Genomic DNA, 20,094 nt, shown 5'->3' on the forward strand with positions numbered 1-20,094 from the left:
TTTCCTGTTTGATTTACAGAGTGAGAAGTTTGATGGCTTTTTGTTTCGAAAGATCTGTTTTCGTTTATGATAATAAGTAATTTTGGAAGAACGTGAGTGAAGTGACACCTGTCTATAGCATGGTGATAGAGTCGGCTCTTAAAACCGGTTCGGTTAATAGGAGGTATGTGCCTAGAAATATGTATAGACTACATTTATAATACCTATAGACTGTTTTTGGTGAGTCCGTTATAGTGTCCCTGGTTCAAATCCCGACTGGGGCTCTAGACCACTAAAATCGACTTTATGAGTTTGATTCATAGATAATTGATATCACGTGGTTTCTTGAATTTGTGCCTGGTTATTGGCAATGGGTTCGCTTCCTGTTACGTGGAACTTAAACATAACTGGGCTCAGAGATGTGTCTGTACATCTCTGCCTACCCACTTAGCATTCTTTGCTTGATTTCTACAATGGGCCGGGTACCCTACTGTCCTAGAAAAGGGTAGTTTCCAACTATTCAAATCAGTTACTTTTAACTAAACGTCAAGACACGAAATTACTACGGAACTGTTTGAAAAGCAACCTGTGCTATGACGTCATAGAAAAAACTTACGTTTTAACGTAACGTAACGTAACGTTGTGACGTAATGTCACATTTGTTACATTTTTCTTTATCAAAATTCATAAATAAGTTAATAAAGGTGACAAAGAAGTTTTCTTTTAGATCTGTCTTTATTTAGTAATCAGAACTAAGTAATTTTATCTTTGACCTAGGAAACTATCCAAATACACTTAGGGTGGTATTAATAAATGAATCTCAGCTTCGAGACTGCCCTCAAGATCATGTCAATGGGACAATTCTTATATAAAAACAGGGACTTCAGCATGATGTTGAGGGCATTCTCAGCTGATGATTCGTTTATTAATACCACCCTTAGACTTTTTATCCATGGCATTGAACAACCTTAGATTTTAATTATGTACTCACTTCTGCATACGACAAATTCAGCTTATAACTTTGGTTATCTCTAAATAACTTATAAAGTTCACATACTAACCTCACAAATACCTACCTACCAAGTAGTTCTTCACACCTGGCCTTGGGAGACACAAAACACGACGGCTATGATGGATCGTATCATTTGGCACGCACCATCGGTCAACGCGAGCTTTGTACAACACTAGTGTAGTGATGTACTGAGCTGCGTCGACTAGGTATCGATGGAAAAGTGATGTTGAATAAGTAGTGTTTTGTTTTTATGTTACTTGTTTTTTTTACGTGACTATAAACAGACAAAGATTCTTTAAAGATTAAAAATATAATAAGATTAACATTTTAAAGACAATATTATATTGTGCCCATATTTTCTATAGAGTATTATAATAATAACTTATGGTTTGTTCTCCTAAGATAAATAAATTATGATAAAATTATTTCTGTGCAGAACGTAAAAGTGACTTGTGTGTTTTATTTTTCCTTAAGTAGGCTCCTTCACAGGAATCAGACGTGATTTATGTATATGCCTACAAAAGCCAAAAAACGCAAACTCATTTGACGTACAATACCCACATACGACGAAAGAATGACGTAACCCTGTAAATTACGTTTAAATTAATTACTTTTGAATACGTTAATTGAATTGTTTCACTTGAAATCGAATTCAAAAAACGAACAACATCCACACTTTTTTTTACGCTTAATACATTGAAAAATTCCAATTTGCACGTATTTATAGAACATTCCGTCATATTTGCATACCTACTAACTGTTATGTTACAAAAATGAATTATGTAAATGTAGCTATTTAAATAATCGAAAAGTAGAAGGTATTTAAATTCGTAAAAGTGGATCTTTATGCACTTTAATACTTAGGTTCATCATTTCTTGCTAAGTGAATAATTTTAGAACTAAGCGTGCCTAAATACGTAACTAAAATTATAAATGCGAAAGTGATTTTCTCGATAAATATGGTGAAGCGCATCACTATACGAAATTGACAGGTTTTAATACGCATTATTGGGCCAATGATCAATGATCTATGGCTATTTAGATCAATAAAATTATGCAAAATCATCCTTCTTATTGTTATCTGCTCTTATATTGACCGTTTTACTTTATTTTCAAACGTTACGGTATTATTTGCAATTGGCAAATATAAAACGTTTTGTGCAAGAGGTTATGAATAATTTGTGCAAAGTCATTTTTCTATTAACCGTCATTTTGATTGTTTGGCTAATCAGGTACATTAATTAACTACTATCATTATTAAATGTGTCATGTAGTGTAACCACAGGTTACAAAGTATTTTTGGTACTAAATAATAATTATTACAATATTTAACTTTTATTTTTATATTTTAGTGATGTAATTTTTATTAGACTACTTACTTAAAAAAATCTAAACACGAATTTTTGTTCAACAGAAGACGTGTTTAATTCTTTGATTGAATTTTATATTTGAATTCAAATTTAAATTGTAAATTAAAAATAACGTTTATTTTTATTTCTAATACTCGTATTTAATTATTTTCAGTTAGAAACAGATACTTGCGATGTGTTTCGATTTTTTTGATAAAAAATGTATTTTTGTGATATAATGTAACTATTTTTGTATAACAATACAAGGGAGGAAATAATAACTTTAGGCTGAATTAATATAAAATTAACAATTTATTATCTTAAAGTATTGTCCTTACAACTAGTTATAGCATTAATTAATTATATTCATCGCTAATGCTAGTCATTTCGTTATCCTATTTAAAAGCGAATGATTCAAATGTACTTAAAGTTTCATAACGAACTTGTATCTTTACAACTATTTAGGGATTCATACATTTTTTGTAAGGTTGTAAAAACATAATGAACTGAGCTATGCGTGAAATAGTCGCGGTTTATCACTATCAAACTTTTTACGACTTTAGGCGCTAAAACCACAACACAACACTTTCAACCAAATTTTTATAATACAATCAGTCATTTGAACTTATCAACGTTATAATGAGGGATTTTTCAGGCTACGTTTCCCAAAGAAACGGCGTTGCACACATGTAACATCACATTACCTATTACTACCCATTATATATGCATATACATGATCTATTTTTTTTTAGTCCCACATTAACGATGATATACATTTAACGTTTACAGTCACTCTGTATTATAATGTAATGTAAGTATACACAAAATACACTCAGAATAAACGTAGTACTACTATTTAGACTACTAGAAATTAAGTAGCACGCAAAGGTGCACGTATTTTCAGTTAAAGATAAATTGCCAATCACAAATTAGACGCAAACTATCATTTTAAATAAAGTGAACAGCATTACTTCTCGGTTTGTTTAAAATTTTCAAACAAGTTTGATATATTAACGTATTCAAATCCTTTACAAACTTATTTTGAGAATTAATGTATTAAAAAGAAGGTAATTTGACTAGTTAACACCTCTATGAATTGTACACTTCACATACATTTTCTATAAATAACTATTTTAGATACTACTGGTTTTTTGTTTAGTCTATTCTCGCCTTCACTTTTCCGTTGGCTGACCCGTTCAAATGTGACTTGTTTTTAACAAGATAATTCTTGATGTAGAACTTGCCAAACATGTAGAAGAAGAATGCTGCGTCTGTGCATAGAATGACGTGGAGGAACTTGGGGTAAGTACAACTGCTGAATAGTGGGGGGAAGTTGTGTGCGAAGATCAGGAAGAATTGGACCTGGTGATAAAAAAACGTATTATGTTAGGTATAATTGATGTTTGTTTGGAGCATATTCCACAGTATGCTCCATACTCCCTATTGAGGGGAGGCGGCTCAGCCTTCGTTCTCATAATCAGCAGTAGGAAAAGAATTAGCTGTTTACGTGTTATGTTATTCGGTTTGACTTTGGCTGTAATCTCACTTGTGTAATTGTCTTTTTTTGTTTTTATAGCCCTCACCCTTGCTTATGGAAAATCAAAAAGAGAAAAACGGGACTTGAACCCGTAGCTCTTGTCAAGCCAGGACGAGCGTGTCACCCATAACACCGGATCCTCCTCCTGTCCATGCGAAATTAATTCGATTTATTTATTGTCCTTAAGCCGACGCCGGCGTCATCTATTTAGAATATGGCGTGAGAGACACTTATACGGTTACTTCAAAGATGATTCTTACCAGCTGGATGGTAGTGACGTGTTTCTTCCACCACAGATACTTCTGGTACTGAGGCCCAAGGCCAGCAATTAGGTAGTAAGTGTACATGACGATGTGGACAAAGGAGTTCATGATGCCGAACAATGTTCCGTGGCCATCTGAAAACAAAGAACAATATTAGAGCCAGCTCGACGCCCTGGGCCGAGGTTTGCGCCCAACCTGTTGTCTTAAATTATGTATCAGATAAGAACTTTCAAACCTCCTTATTACTACGGCTAAGTACTTAATGCTATTTGCGGTAACTTTGCAATCTTCTTCTTCTAATCGTCTTCGTTGTGAGGTGGACCACCAATCTCATCAACCCTGTCGTCAGGGTTATTACTGAGCCGCCAAAAGCCCCTGATGTGGCTCATGTAACGACTACATAATTACATCAGTAAATAGTAACCGGGACCAACAGCTTAAGGTGCGTTCCGAAGCACGGATCATCTTACTTTCGGACAATCAGGTGATCAGCCTGTAATGTCCTAATCAAACTAGGGATCACAAAGTGATTTTGTAATATTTCCTCATCGGGATTCGGGGCCTCCGGATAGTGAGCCTAACGACTGGACCACGGAGTCCGTTTGCAATAAGCCACGTCAAAACAGGGCCCTAAAAACTCCCATCTATTTCTCAGGTTGACTGATGACTGGCCAGTTACTCACTTGAATACATAAATAAGCTCACAAATATAATTCTCAATTTGCGTCGTCGCAAGATGAACTATGTACCAACGCTTCACCGAGATTTCTGTTGGACTAACGCCGTATCGTCGTCTATTATGATCGAGCTAAGTTTTTGTTAGTGATAATTCTGGTACTGTTACTAAAAATTGTGATACTGCTGATCGTTGGTAAGCGCATCACTTGAAAATATGTTGGCTATTTTTGAAAGGTTTGTTATTATAGTTCAAACAAGGTTTATACGAACGGAAAATAAAGTTGGAAAAGTTTGCCAGAAAATTTGAAAATTCGGAATACTTGATTTTTTTTCTGATAGATTTTTTGTATATAATCACAACACTAACTCACGGAAAATCATAAACTTTATTGAGAACAAATTAATGTACTCAATGTAATGTAAATTAATGTGTGATATTAATAATTATTTAAGATACGAGTACTTAATTATGATTCATATTTAAAATGACAAAAGATACAAAATTAGGTGTATCGTTCAATAGAACACATTAGTGACGTCATAAGGCTCGACCTACTATTATAATATCCAACATAATCAAACTCAAAATTCGATGTCAAGGTTAATTTTAATTGAACATTAGAATAGAAAACTAAATCTAAGGTATAAAGTCGTTCAGCTTTTTTTGTAGATAGCCAACAAAACAAATTAATGTTTAGGTATTTATTCTATTTTGCACAAGTTTTATAAAAAGTGTTCTTTTAGTTTTGATTTGAAGATTCAATTGTTTTTACACCGTGAGTTCAATACACTACGAGTACAACTGATGCACACGGCCAATCAGCTTGCGACACCTAACACTTCAGAACCCCGATACCAACCCTGCCGGCGTGGTCGACGATTTCCCTCATTCAGCGCTTAACGTTATCGACCCACTAGGGTCGATTAATTCTTCCTCTCAGACGACGCCCTGAGCCGAGCTTCGGGCCCAACTGGGCACGCTCAGGCCTGTTGTTTTAAATTTTGTGCCGGGTGAGAGCCCTCAGCGCTTCCCATTTGTCCGGCCAAGTAGTTAATGCCATCAGCGGCAAATCTACAATAAGTCACGTGAAAAAAAAAAGATTGTTCGAGCTAATCTCGAGTACCACTAAGTATAATTGCATGCAGTTTTTACTGTTAAGATCTACAATGCTCTAACTGACTTAGGGACAAAATTGTACCTAGACGACTCCGAGTCGATCAGAGGTGATTGATTATATTCATTGGTCATTCAAATCTCGCCATTGTTAGAATTAGTCTTGAACTCTGAAGGAAATATTGCCACATTAGACGTTGTCTTGAATGTATTGGCTGGGAATATAGTTAACGTAAATTTACATATATTAATCAACATGAATACTTTATCAACATTACGTCAATGAGTTGCAGATAAAAAGTTGTCGAGTAAGGCCCACACGTGGAAATAAATTAATACCTCCTTTTTTATTTTTGTAGCACTTTCTATGTACAGTAGTCGTTATATGAGACAAATTCAAATTCAAAAATATCTTTATTCAGTAGGTAACATAGTTACACTTTGAATCGTCAATTTTACATAACGAACGTCTCATCCGCCTAAAACTACTGCAGCTTCTCACAACCTGTATAGCCGGGGAAAAGAAGCTGCAAGAAAAACCTCGGCACAGGGCCCTAGACGTTCTTTAAAAAAATAAAAATAAACATAAAATATTGGTATACAATTGAGTAATTTAGCTGCCTAATATCAGTTCTCAGACAGTTAATCCCATGCATTCATATCTTCTAAATAATCACTAACTTTATAATAACCTTTTTGACATGACTCAATAGTAACCAGGACTCCAGGGTTGAAGTCAAGAGAGAAGATTTTTTATAGTTTAATCACTTTCCAGAATGGCACGATAAATTGAATGCCTCGTCATATCCATCTTAAGATGTATATCAAGCTTCTCAATGGGAATTACAGGCATGAAATGACGGGTTCGAATCCCGGTGGGGACAAAAATCACTCTGTGACCCCTAGTTTGGTTAGAACATTACAGGCTGATCACCTGATTGTCGTTCGGAAGGCACGTTAAGCCGTTGGTCCCGGTTATTACTTACTGATGTAAGTACGTAGTCGTTACATGAGTCATGTCAGGGGCCTATGGCGGCTCAGTAATAACCCTGACACTAGGGTTAATGGGGTTGGTAATTCACCTCAAAATCCACACGATGGAAGAAAAAGGCATGACTTTGTGTATGTGTTGTATATGTTTTATATGTTGTATATGTTTTTTTTTGTATATGCTCGAAAACCTTTTCGACAACCTTTTCGAGCACCTAAGTAGAGACAAAAGATGTCAGACGACAACTGGTGATCACTCCATTACCCATAATAGATTATAATGGTCCATCATGTTAGGAACATACATACTCTTTCAGTTTAAAAAAATATAAAGGTACCTACGAGTAAAAAGAATCCTTGTACCCGTCTGTACTTTGTTAACTCATTTATTGTAGAAAGCATATAAATATTTACTATTACTTACTAGGGAAATATCTCAATCCAAAGTAAGAGAATATAGGCATGGTGGCGTGGTGGTACAGATGCAAGAAGGTAACCTGATTGTCCTTCTTCCTCAGCACGAAGAATACCGTGTCTAGCAGCTCTGTGATCTTCGCCAAGTAGTAGCAATGGGCCACGTGGTGCATCTAAAAAAAAAGTTTTTTTTTAAAGTCATTGTGGGTTTGTTTTTCATCGGATTACTTCTCAAACGAGAAGCACCGGTTCGAGTCCAGGCACTGGACTTGCACCAAAGAGTTATTTATTTATCTCAAGCGCAGTTATACGGCTGACCACCTCTCACGTTGGTGCAACAGAAAGCTCGGTGAGGTGTTGGTACTTAGTTCATTTTAAGATTGATGTAGATATCTCTGACTACCCCAATTGGGATATAGTCGTGAGCTTATGTTACGTTCCGGAAAAGTCTTACCAATTTATCGGTAGAAACAAAACGTAAGTGAACGTCAAATACTTAAGTATTTGACAGCCAAGCAAAGTCCAATCGAATTTTTATTTTATTTAAGTTGGCTGTCAAATAAATACATGTTTATCACTAGTTTATTTTAAATTGTAAAGGGTTTTAACAATTAGCAGGTACTTTTGATACGAAATCCTAATATCAATACTACGCTATTCTATTCTACTTGATACCTATGATGAACAGTGTGTGCAATCCAGCGATCGCCCATATAATCGTCAACGAGATATTTAAGTAGATAAATTAAACTTACAGCTCTGCTTGACGCATTATCTTCGGTATCGATAGGCTGGCAGAAGAAATCTGGCCAATCGTGCCATCCTGCGAACCATCCCTGGAAAAAAATTCAAATCTTAAAAAAATATGGCACTCGGTCGGTCGTACTAATCTTACATACCAATGTCATGGTTTTAGATTAATATCTTATTAATTAGAGTACATAACGCACTCTTAATACACAGATATTCTCATATTTTAGTAATTATTGTAACTATTAAGCATTCATTTGAATTTTTGATGAGTTTTTATGTTATTGCAACCGACTGTACAAGACAAAATTAAAGCACATAGTAACGGGTTCTTACCGCGTTTAAATGGAGATATGAGACCGATATTTCGACACTGTTGCAAGTGCCATGATCACGGTATGACTGATGAGATTGGAGTGGAGTAGGTAGATCTATAATTTTCTACGGGCAGACATACCTGTCTACCTTCTTTCTTTGCCGCTTGTTTATGTTTTTGACATCGGAATGTTCGGAACCATCTGAACTCGCACCAAACCCGTTACTATGTGCTTTAATTATGATAATAACCGCGTAAACTTAAAACAATGTACAAGACATAGCTACAACAAAACTTTTTTTAATGGCACAAGATTGTCTTTGTGGTTGTGCCAATTGTCGATAAAAATCTATCGATAAATTCAACAAGTCGCTCATCTATCCGGTCAAGTAGATAATGCCATTTGCGACAAATCAACAATAAGTCACGTTAATTAAAAATGTAACAGACTGAACACTTACCCCAAGACACAGATAAACACTAAACAAAACTTGAAAAGCGTTATACGCTATGAGGGTATTCTTTAAGGCGAAGGGTTTTCTATCCTTCATGAAGTTGGGACCCCATGATGTGCAGAAGTAGAGGTAGCTGATCAATATGATCGCTAAAGGGATAGGGTTCGTAGCTAGAAGCAGGCCCCGTGTGCGTGGGTCTGAAAAAGGAAAAATATTAACGTAATTTACGTGTTGGTAAAAAATATAATTTATGAGTCTTTACACCCTAAGATGAATTACTTGGTTGACGATAATTATTTAAATTCAGAATTTAATAATGAATGATCATAACGATAAAAAGTTTATTTTCAGAAAGTCACTTTTTGTCTTAATGTAATTATTTAAAAAAATAAACTTAAAACTGTACCAAATTATGTTCACCGGAAACAAAGGTACCTACTTACATTTTATAATTTATATAATTCAATTCATAATTTTCAATTTTTATATTCAATAAATAAACTTTCGCTCTTTTAGATTCAGTGATCAATTTTAAAAAATAAACATATTGGTTATATGCAATTTTTTTTTGTGTAAAATCTTTTTAGTGTAAAATATTAAATCCTCTTTTCGTAATAACTTGTCAGATCCATATTTGTATATTGTATATTTTTCTTCTGACATATTCTCGTCAATCCTTATCAACTTCACTAATTATAACATTGTCTTAAAATGAAGTAATCGAAGAATTATCGATATTAGATACGTATGAAAAGATATGTTTATGATCTTATATAAATATTTATACAGCTTTTGCATAGGTACTTACCACTTTTTTCTTCCAGCGTTTGTAAAAGATTTTGTAAAATAGTCGCCATTGCTCACGTTTAAAAGTAAAGTTTGACACTGACTCGAAATTTTATTATTCTTTTAATATTGAAAGAATTAAAACTATAAAATTATTTAATACTAATGGACACTTGTGTCCATGACTACGTGTTGGCCCGTGGTTAACTTGCACTAAACTGAATAGACCAATTATATTTCCCAACTAAGTAATTCTTGTACTTCAAAATGACGTAGTTACGATTTTTTTTTGCAGGTCAAGGGTAAATATTTAAAATTTTAATTTACCGACTACACGAATTCACACGATGATAAATTAACAAATAAGTGAACGTCTTTCACGAACTTTCTTGCTGAATTGAAATATTGGGTCTTAGAACTTTGTCTATTTCGTAGATACTTCACTGATACTTTTTTTATGGACTAAAACACTTGCAAATCAAAATTGGTCAGGAACTAACAACTAACTCCTACCTTATAGCAATTTGCACTAAAACTACAATAGTGATTTCTGTGTCACCTGTCTGGATGTATAATGACTGACTGTAGGTATTAACAAAATGAATTACAATAGTATGCAGCGACAAATTCATCAGTTAATTAGTATGTGTCGTTTACGCTGGCGCTAATATATTCCTTAAAACGCCTTATTATTTCAAATACAGATATTTGTGCAATTGTTAATACTATTTTTCAAATAATCAAAGTTTATCAAATGTAATTTATTTTGAATAAAAACCGATTTCCACTTTTTACTTTGACTTAACATTGTTTAGTTAATCAAATAGTTTGTTACAATATTTATAAAACGTATTTTTTTTTATTAAAATTTTTGTAAAATCGTAGCTATGTTAATCACTGACAAAGTCACTTTCCAACTGACCTAGTCAAGGTTTGTTCCGGATAAACTAACAATGAATGGATTTGATTAAAATGTTTGTCATCATATTTTCTTATCGCAAACGTGTTAATCAGCTGTGATTCTTATATTACGATAGTTATATCTATAACATCGATTGTTTGCATATAATACGGCACACTACGTGATCACTTCTTCATACGTGTGTTATATGTATGTGTAACAAATTTTTATTATACATAAAAATATGTTTCTGTTCAAAATGATAAAGATGTTCTTTGATTGACACAGAGTTTGATATGATCGTAATATTTTTTTGATCTTTGCAGTTTGATATGTTTTTATAACTAAAATAGGCATAGTCAGTAGGTACCTACCTATAATAGTTTTCTTTCAGTGACTAGGATTCTGTTCTTGTCTTGTTAGGTGGGATTTACGCTTTTGTTATTTACTACTTACATACTTAGTAAAAAAGTGGATATAATGAAACAAAAAAAAAAACACATTATTTTAAGATTTACAAATTATTTTATTTAGTGTCTAGGTTTCTATTGGAACGGAGCTCTATAGCTTTTTATAGATTATTAGTTTTCATTTCAAATTATATATTTCTTCGGACACTTATTAAGGTAAATGCCCAAGTATTTAACTTTTTTCGCCATGACTCAACTAAACCGTGACAGTTCTGTTTATAGAGGGCATCCGAAGTGCTCAGTCGTTTGTTGCCCGTCTGACCGACGGACGGACAAACATTCGGTTTGTTTGCTTTATGTTGGCGAGACGCCAGATGACCGCTACTGAGACGGGATCTCCAATCTCAAGAGCGGCTGTACAGGATGCGTATTTTATATTGTTCTTCTTCTTCTATCGTGTGGGTTGTGAGGTGGATTACCAACCTCATCAACCCTGGCGTCAGGGTTACTATTGAGCCGCCAAAGGCACCTGTCAGGACTCATGTAACGACTACGTACTTACATCAGTAAGTAGTAACCGGTACCAACAGCTTAACGTGCCTTCCGAAGCACGGATCATCTTCCTTTCGGACAATCAGGTGATCAGCCTGTAATGTCCTAACCAAACTAGGGTCCACAAAGTGATTTTTGTGATATGTCCCCACCGGGATTCGAACCCGGGATCTCCAGATCGTGAGCTCATCGCTCAACCACTGGACCACGGAGGCCGTTATATTGATGTCGTGGCCAGATCTTAAAATTGATCATTTCATGATGTGGTCGACCATTTCATGAGATAGTCATATTTCGTTGAAACGTCAACGTTTAGTAATATTTCAATCAACGTTTTGGCCATATCATTAACGTAAGCGGTGTCCATGTCATGTGGTGTACTTAATAAAAATGCGAATAGTCGACCTTTCTTAGGTTCAAAATTATTTATCAAATCAATACTATCGATACGGAAAATTGTACAATTATATTGATTCATCGATTATAATATCAATAAAGTTTTGAATATAATCGACACCAGTGGCTCCGGCCAAGTAGTTAATGCCATCTGCGGCAAATCTACAATAAGTCACGTCAAAAAAAAAAAAACAAAAAAAAAAAAACAAGTGCCACTACTAATTTTACGATACGATTGCCTACGTTTGGCCATAATTATCATGAACTAATCATGCATTTAGTTGCTCATGTCGATAAACGGTTAGTGTTTAGTGATATATTCTATTTTATGAAATATGACCATTTCATAAAATGATCGAACACATCATGAAATGATCAACTCTAAGATCTGGTCACGACGTGGACATACCTATTTACCTACATAAGTATCTAAAACATAATATTATAAAAATAAACAGCCTGTATACGTCCCGCTGTTGGACACAGGCCACCCCTCAACCGTAATGGACCACACTCCACAAATATTATTTTTTAAATTGGCTAAGATCTGGAAATCTGGAAAGCAACTCGAAATTATTTATTTTGTCTTCAGTACAATATCTTTCTTTATTATGTTTAGGTATTATATTTATCGAAGATACAACTTTTATAAACCACGTACTTACGGAATTGAAATGAAAATTATAAAAATTGGTATAACGTGACAATATTTAATTTTAAAATCATCCTGTATTGTTTCGTGCAGTGGCCTGCAAAGTGCATTACCTCGTCCGAATATTTATTTCGGTCGCGATTAACGGACGGAATTCGGCTCCCGCGCATGTAGTGTTGATAATTTCTTTGTTGAAGCGTTTAGTATGTCTGCGGTCAAATGACGGGTTTATTTCTGATTTGAATTGTTTTTTGGAGAAAAAGGTGGTATTTGCATCTATATATACATTTATTCCGCCAAGTAGGGAATGTGATCCGAGATAAATTTACAATAAGTCACAAATAATGTAATAATTAATTTATATTTTACAAGACCACGTGCTAGTAATTACACTGTACGATGTTATTTTCATCTTCTTAAAAAACTAAAAATAAAACACATCAAATAAAATACTTCCTTATTTTTTTATTTGTCTTCTAATTATAATATTTATAATTGTCGAGCCAACTGAGTTACTGAGAACTGCACTTAAGATAAATTAATAAGTGATTGGTGCAAGTTCGGTACTGGTGTGCGAACCGGCACTCCCCGTTGGCGAAGCAAGCCGGCGTATCACAGTACCACATTGACTATTAAAGAAAGAAAAGAAGAAGAAGAATATATAATTTATGTACTTATTCAAAACACTGACTTAACGTGATTATGTAAGCCCAATATATCAACGTAGTTGCTTTCTAGTATTTCTATCAATACCTACCTCTATATTGGTGCATGACTTCAAGATACTAACCTACATAAGTGGTTACAGCATTGCTAAGGGTATCTACTTAAATTCAGTGTTCTGCCCATACTAAATATTCATAGCATTTGACAATCAAAACTGAATTATGATTGTCGAATGATATCACCGTCGAATGTAACCGTGCTCTCAATGTGATAAATACGTAGCAAATACGCTAAGGAATGCACACGTACCTATTTAGGTAGGGACTAAACTTACTTTTAGTAACAGATAAGTATGTGGGATGCAAATAAAAGCTTGGGAAATCAGCTTCACATAGTTTATATACACAAATATAATCGTTTCGCCATTCCGAGAAAAAAGTGAAAGTCACACCACTCATAGACTAGTCTAGAACATTGCCATAAACAAAAAAATGTATAGACCTCTTTCAGGTATACATTCGTTTCGTGGAATTCCAAAATCCTACAAGTATATCACTTTTTGTATATTTGCTACTATTAATAGTTTGTAACCTTTGTAACATACAATAGATACTAATTGAATGCAACACTATGTTCTGTGTTGTAGTATCTACTTCTAGTGTAGCGTTAAAAGAAATCGAGAAATCTAATTTGCATTTCAAACGTGCTGATTCCTGTAAACACCATCTAATTTTATTTTAAGTTATATCTGTCATTTTCTTATCCGCCGAAAAGGAAAGGGACGGGTGATCGACAAGCATAAAATGTATGGAACACACGTCAATTTTAAGCACAAATCTAAAACAACTGTCTAAAAATTTTGCATTGGCCAATAATCCGACAGAATTATGTTGAAAGCACACGTCAAACTGTTTGCATACCAGCGAGATACCTTTTTGATTCGCCCAGGTTATTCATTCATTTACTCATTCTTCCTAAAGTTAAGAGCTGTCAATCTTCCGTCCCTTTCCTTTTCGGCGGATAAGAAAATGACAGGTATAACTTAAAGTTAAATTAGGAGGTGTCTACAGGAATCGGTGCCATTTATTACTTAAAGGAGGGAGTCGCCTGTTGTGTATTATTTTTGCTTAATATTTTTCTTTCAAATGGGGCAATAGATTACCTTTTATTCACTTGATAAAAAAAAAAAAAAACCACTTATTTTGTCCCACTCTAAACTAAAACTATCAACAACTAATGTGACAACTCCAAAATAGCCGCCTAACAAAAATAAGTTGAAAGTTCGAGACGTGGACTGACAAGTTGCAACTTGAAAGGAACTCTGAGTATTTGGAGCTAAGTTTAAATTTTGTAAGTTGTGAGTGAAACTTTTCAATCAGGCCCGTATGTGGGGGTTCGGCCAAGCTACTGTCCGCTCCGGTGAGGTAAGATAGACTGATAGTGTGGAGAACATTTTTTTGCTCTACTCCCTCTTGAAAATTCAAATCACTTTTACACAACATAAGCTCACGACTAGATCCCAATCGGGGTGGTCAGAGGTACTTCCATCGCATGAACTAAGTACCTACACTTCACCGAGCTTTCTGTTAAATCGACGTGATAGGTGGTGAGCTGTATCGCCGTCTACAACAGTCGAGCCAACTGTGTTAGCGACTTTTTTTTGTCGCGACTAATTGTAGATTTGGCGCAAATGGCATTAACTACTTGGGCAGAAAAATGGGAAGCGCTGAGAGAACAGGTCCACTTGGATCACTGTTATAATTAAAAAGTGAATTTCATTATTTTTAAGTCGAAGTCACGATGCTTTCTCCACACTAGCCGAGCCACGAGAAACTACCACGAACTAAGGTTGTAAGTCGAAAAACTTGCTCCGTCTCTCTGAGCGAGAAGAGCAGATAAGTAGATTTATTATCTTTAACTAGCGGCCTTTGTAGAACAACCTCTTAGTTTCCACCTTCGGAAGCCCGCATCTCTGATTGCCCTCGTTCCAAGGGTAAAAAGAAGACTGTCGATGAAGAGGACTTTCGAGATTTAAAGCTCTAAGTAAGTCGCGTAAGTGTCTATTTAACAAATACTTCTTGGAAATTCAAGGTCAGTTTCGACTGATCCGAATTGCACTGTTCATTTATTTAAGTAATTAATTATACATTTGTTAATGTTTATTGCAATCGTTGAACCGGCGGTCATTTTGAAATGAGTGAACAACGAATTACCGTTTTTCTTAATTGTAAAGTGAGTAATTATGTAAGACTGCAGTCTTTCTGGAATTCGTACAAATTAGATTATTATGAGTTATTGTGACTACCTTTCTTGTAAGTTAACAGGTTTTTGAACTTATCTCGACCGTAGCGTATTTGGTAGTTGTCCGAAGAGGTCTTGAACTTACCAGATGGAGCCAAAAGAACAAACTAGAACTGGCCACTCCAGAATGCATGAAGACCCTACAATGGCCTTTAAATAATTCTATAAATAAGTTAATAAAATATAAACTCACATTTATATTCAAAATTGGAGAAATTAGAGGTACAGCGTCGCGTGATGAACTACGTACTTAAAAAGTACCCACTTTTCAGCGAGTTATATTTGATCAATGTGATAGGATAACTTTATCGCCGTCAAAATTGTTATAATAACAAATAAGATACGACAAGCGACACGGGTCCGCATAATTCAGTGTGTAGGCAATAGATTAAACAGTATAATTTGAAGTCAACCCGAGCAGGACAAAGCCTAGCTAATTGTCGGTTGTGCAACGCGGACAAAGCCACATGAATGTATTAGCATACGGAATCAGATGCCGACGCGAGGGTAGAAAAGCTTTCGATGCACATTGTCTTTGTTGGTGATTTTTTTTGGGTTATGTTGCTAGTAATGACGCTTCGAGTCCTTTCAAGAGATGATATAGATCCCGTGCAGCTTACGAGACTGGCGGATTAGTTTTGCTACATCGCGACAAAAGTGTGAAGGGGCCTTAGCCAAGCTGCATATGATAACGAAAAACGAAAGTGAAAGTCATATAAACATTTGGGATTGCCATGTCACCTTCTTATACGATATTACCTTATTTCATTCTTTAGATAATTATTTAATATTTTAGGTGTCACTTTCATTGTCGCTTTACGAAATATTTTGCATATTCGCTAACCCCCCAAGTAGTAGTACCTATCTTGAGGCATAGTGGAACTGTCTTATTTGGAGATTAGTAGCTTTGAAGTTAAAAGAACCAAGAAAAGAAATCCTTCGCACTTAGAGCTTTTAATATTAGGAAACGGTTAAGGGAATTTAGACTGGGGAAAACGTGTGGAGTACTCTTATGTTCATAAAAATTACAAGTATACGGTTGGAGGCCAATTATGAAGAATTATTCCGCTCATGTGGGTGTTTTAATTTGAAGACGTTCGTTCGTAGGTTGCTAGGAGTTTAAAGACAAAGTCAAGACTTTATACCTAAGTAAGTAAGGGAGTCTACTAAAAACAATAAAGGTAATGATCAATTTCACGTTTAGCGATCGCAATTTTAGACCTAGGTACTTTATTTGTGGCGCATATTTGATAATCAAGCTGTGTTCGATAGATTTTTAATAAGTGATTGTTTATACTTACTCTTATAATAAATTACAGCTCAATGTCCTAACAATCGTCACCAACAATACAGAGAGGGATTTAGACAGGACCACTCGACAGACATATCTCCAAATCTCCAATCATGTGTCTCGGACATAGCCTTAGTGATTTAATGACTTAGTACCTACTAAATATTCTAGATTCTGGGTTACGGTCCAGGACATGGGCCGCATTATCCACCCCACGCGCGATCCTCGGTCCGCGGTACAATGCTTCTCTGGCATATTAAAACATTATTCAAGACGGTCATTATCATAATAAATGTTAATAAAGTCGCCGCACATGCGCATTAGCCCGGTATAAATCATTTGAGGGTTTGCTATTGGTTTTTAGCTCGCCCCGTATCAATTATGGCACGGACTATGGCGAGCGTTTAACGCGTGCGGTAGCGGGGTAAGATGCTCTACTTTAATTTTATGGTGACCGTATGCAAATGGGCAGTGTAACTCTTTACTAAGTAGATCTACTGCACCACGGGATGCAAACCATTTATTCATAAAATATCGCTCTAAAAACTTTAATGGCAGGAATATTTGAAAAATTGACTTTAGTAAAATGCGATCATGGCCTTACTAGAATTTAAAGATTTGTCCTAGAAGAACATTATGTTTACTTTGCAGGGAGTTACAGGGATATACAAATGTCATAATTAAACCAGTGGAGTTGGAACAGTATTGATAACCAGTGTTTGAAGGTTTATAAGTTTGTCAAAGATTAAACTACTTATTTAAGTATTTTAATCAAGACCATCTAACAGAAAACTGAGTGAATTGTGATAATCATCTCACGATCATTTTACGATGGATGTATCTCTGACAACTCAATTGAGCTTAGGTTATGTATATATTCAGTCAGTAGGTATTTTTTGTTTGTGACAAAATTTAGTTTTAATTATTATAATTTTTTACGTAGATAAAGCATCTTCTTCGACACTTCGGGCGCAGCGGGCGTGCATAATCGCCGGGAAGACTCGCGCCCACGTGCGATTGTCCCGCGAGTCCCACAGGACCGGGACTTGGGCGCTGTCTCGTAAACTATCGACGCGTATACCTGTCTTATTACATACTATTTTAGTGTGGTAACGATAAACTTTGTAATGAAAAGAAGGGTTAGTTATGTAAGTCGAGCAGTGGGCCAGTATTTTCTCTCAGTCGATATCCGAATAGTCACAGAAAACAAGGTAAAAGCATAAACATAAACAGTCTATACACGTCCCACTGCTAGGCACAGACCTCCCCTCAATCAACCGGAGGGGGTATGGAGCATACTCCACCACGCTTCTCCACTGTGGGTTGGCTAGCCGGGACCAACGGATTAACGTCCCCTCCAAAGCACGGAATCATCTTATTTTTTCAGATAATCAGGTGATTTAAGTCTGTAAAGTCCTTATCAAGCAAAGGTTAGTCTCACAAAGTAAAACAAGGTAGACCCCGAAAAAGATGGCGTGAGAGATTAGTGGCAGTTCCCCGAAGACTGTGAAATGGGGAGACATAAAGGGGTGATTGCCCAGCAGTGGGATAGTACAGGCTAAATAATATTAGATATATATTAGGTAATATGTGAAGAATATATAATTTGGTAGACATTTTGAACGCTCTTAATGTTTGCATTTTTATATGTAATAGCATTATTAAGTAGTATACGAGTACTTACAGACTATTTACGATACTGTTAGAACAAAAAAATTGCTTAAGTTGTCACACATCACACCAAGTTAATATAATTCGTCAAAATACTTACTTATTTAAATCTATTCTGAAATGAATGTGTGAATATTGTAATGACGTATAGTTAAGCTCATTATTGGGGTTTTAGTAATTGATACCTAAGGTATCCAAAAATAGTTTGAATAACAATATATCTGATTTAATAATATAAGTAAATGGAATTCATAAAAAATTATATTGAAGTGTTTTATGACATGTTTTTTTAATTCATCAAACCGTAATCTGATAAAATTTATCATTCATTTGTTTATGTATTAATAATAGTCAATAAAAAGGATAAGAAATTATGTAAAATCACAAATCTCTTTTTTCAAATGAATAATAAATGTGCTACTGACTAAAAATATAATACAAAAACGCTTTATTTCACATATAAAAACAACACTAAACAATATGTTCTATTGTATGTTATATACCAAAAGTGCATGTAACCGTGTTCCCATGGTAACCCATCGCATGGTGCAACGTCCCTGATGGTGAGGCAGTAAGGCCGCAATCGTTATCGGTCAGCGCGCGACCTTTGCGAAGATGGTGCGGCGGCGCAGGCTGAATGTTAGCGCTAACTGGCGGGAAAATTTGAAGAAAACAACACAATAACAGTACTTTTTATTGCATAGGATAACACGCCCGTTTAGCCATTGTGGTACTTTAGGCGAGATGAGTAGTTTCTTGTAGGTAATCTTAAGGTGTAAGAGTGGTATAAAAACAGAAAGCAAGAAGATGCCTTGCAAACTCTCAAATCTTTAAAGAAATACCCAATGTAAATATATTATAACCTAACAAATGTCTTTGCGGTAGTGAGCTTAATCGTCAGAGACTAAACTTTCCATTTAATTTAAAAGTTTATTTTCGTAGTCATAGTCATAGTCATTTATTGATAATAATCACACGTCACAGATATTACAAAATTCAATGAAATTAAATATTACTACGGAATTCAATTACATTAAAATATATTATCAATACAGGTCGTCAAAACTAAAGGTAAATAGTAATTTTGCATGTATTTTCCAAAGTATGTTGGCCAAATGAAGGCGGTTTACGTAGTCAATTTGACATAACAACAATGTTCGACAAACAAGGTCAATGACGCTTGTTAATTGTAGCACAAACGCTATGAAAAACACACGATACATACATACAGTGACTAACAAAAACACTTTTCATCATGAGAAGGTAAACTGGTGAGTTGTTAAAAATACAAGTACCATAAGTATTAGAAGCGCTATAAAAGGGTTATCAAAGAGCGAAAAAATCCTATTCGATAGAAGTCAAGGATGCTAATTTCTTTACGAGTTATTCTAGTCTGACGACTTCACAAAACTCCGCGGGGACTGAAGAATCACCGCGCAGAGCTCGATGCGAATTATATCGAGGGTTTCGACCAATAGCCTTTCGACGTTTATCTGCGTAGATAGCATTCGCTGTATTTATTGGTCAAAGTTTGCGATATACCTAATTCGCGGCGCTCGCGTCGTGGTTGCTGTGAGCCTATACCGCGAGCGCAGGAGTTAGTGAAATCTT

General features: G+C 35.2%; 1 protein-coding gene and 1 long non-coding RNA gene across 2 annotated transcripts; one reads left to right on the plus strand and one right to left on the minus strand.

Annotated features, from left to right (window-relative positions):
- Positions 1–2,629: 2,629 nt before the first annotated feature.
- On the minus strand, positions 2,630–10,210 carry LOC126373355 (elongation of very long chain fatty acids protein AAEL008004-like). Its single transcript, XM_050019497.1, has 6 exons — positions 9,666–10,210; positions 8,864–9,054; positions 8,092–8,172; positions 7,347–7,509; positions 4,138–4,274; positions 2,630–3,702 (listed from the first exon to the last, which is right to left on the minus strand). The coding sequence occupies exons 1-6, from the start codon at positions 9,712–9,714 to the stop codon at positions 3,496–3,498; spliced, it is 828 nt and encodes a 275-aa protein (XP_049875454.1). The 5' UTR covers positions 9,715–10,210; the 3' UTR covers positions 2,630–3,495.
- Positions 10,211–17,157: 6,947 nt separating this feature from the next.
- LOC126373408 (uncharacterized) lies at positions 17,158–18,745 on the plus strand. The gene is made up of 2 exons (XR_007567309.1): positions 17,158–17,236; positions 17,756–18,745. It is a non-coding gene; the product is annotated as an uncharacterized LOC126373408 (long non-coding RNA).
- Positions 18,746–20,094: the final 1,349 nt, after the last annotated feature.

The sequence above is a fragment of the Pectinophora gossypiella genome, chromosome 15, assembly GCF_024362695.1.
Source record: "Pectinophora gossypiella chromosome 15, ilPecGoss1.1, whole genome shotgun sequence".
Lineage (NCBI taxonomy): Eukaryota > Metazoa > Arthropoda > Insecta > Lepidoptera > Gelechiidae > Pectinophora > Pectinophora gossypiella.

Coding starts and splice junctions, on each gene's coding strand:
- LOC126373355 (XM_050019497.1), bottom strand. CDS start 9,714: ATGGCGACTATTTTACAAAATCTTTTACAAACGCTGGAAGAAAAAAGT. Junction 9,055..9,665: donor AACGCTGGAAGAAAAAAGTG/GTAAGTACCTAT, acceptor TTCCTTTTTCAG/ACCCACGCACACGGGGCCTG. Junction 3,703..4,137: donor ACGTCACTACCATCCAGCTG/GTAAGAATCATC, acceptor TTTTATCACCAG/GTCCAATTCTTCCTGATCTT.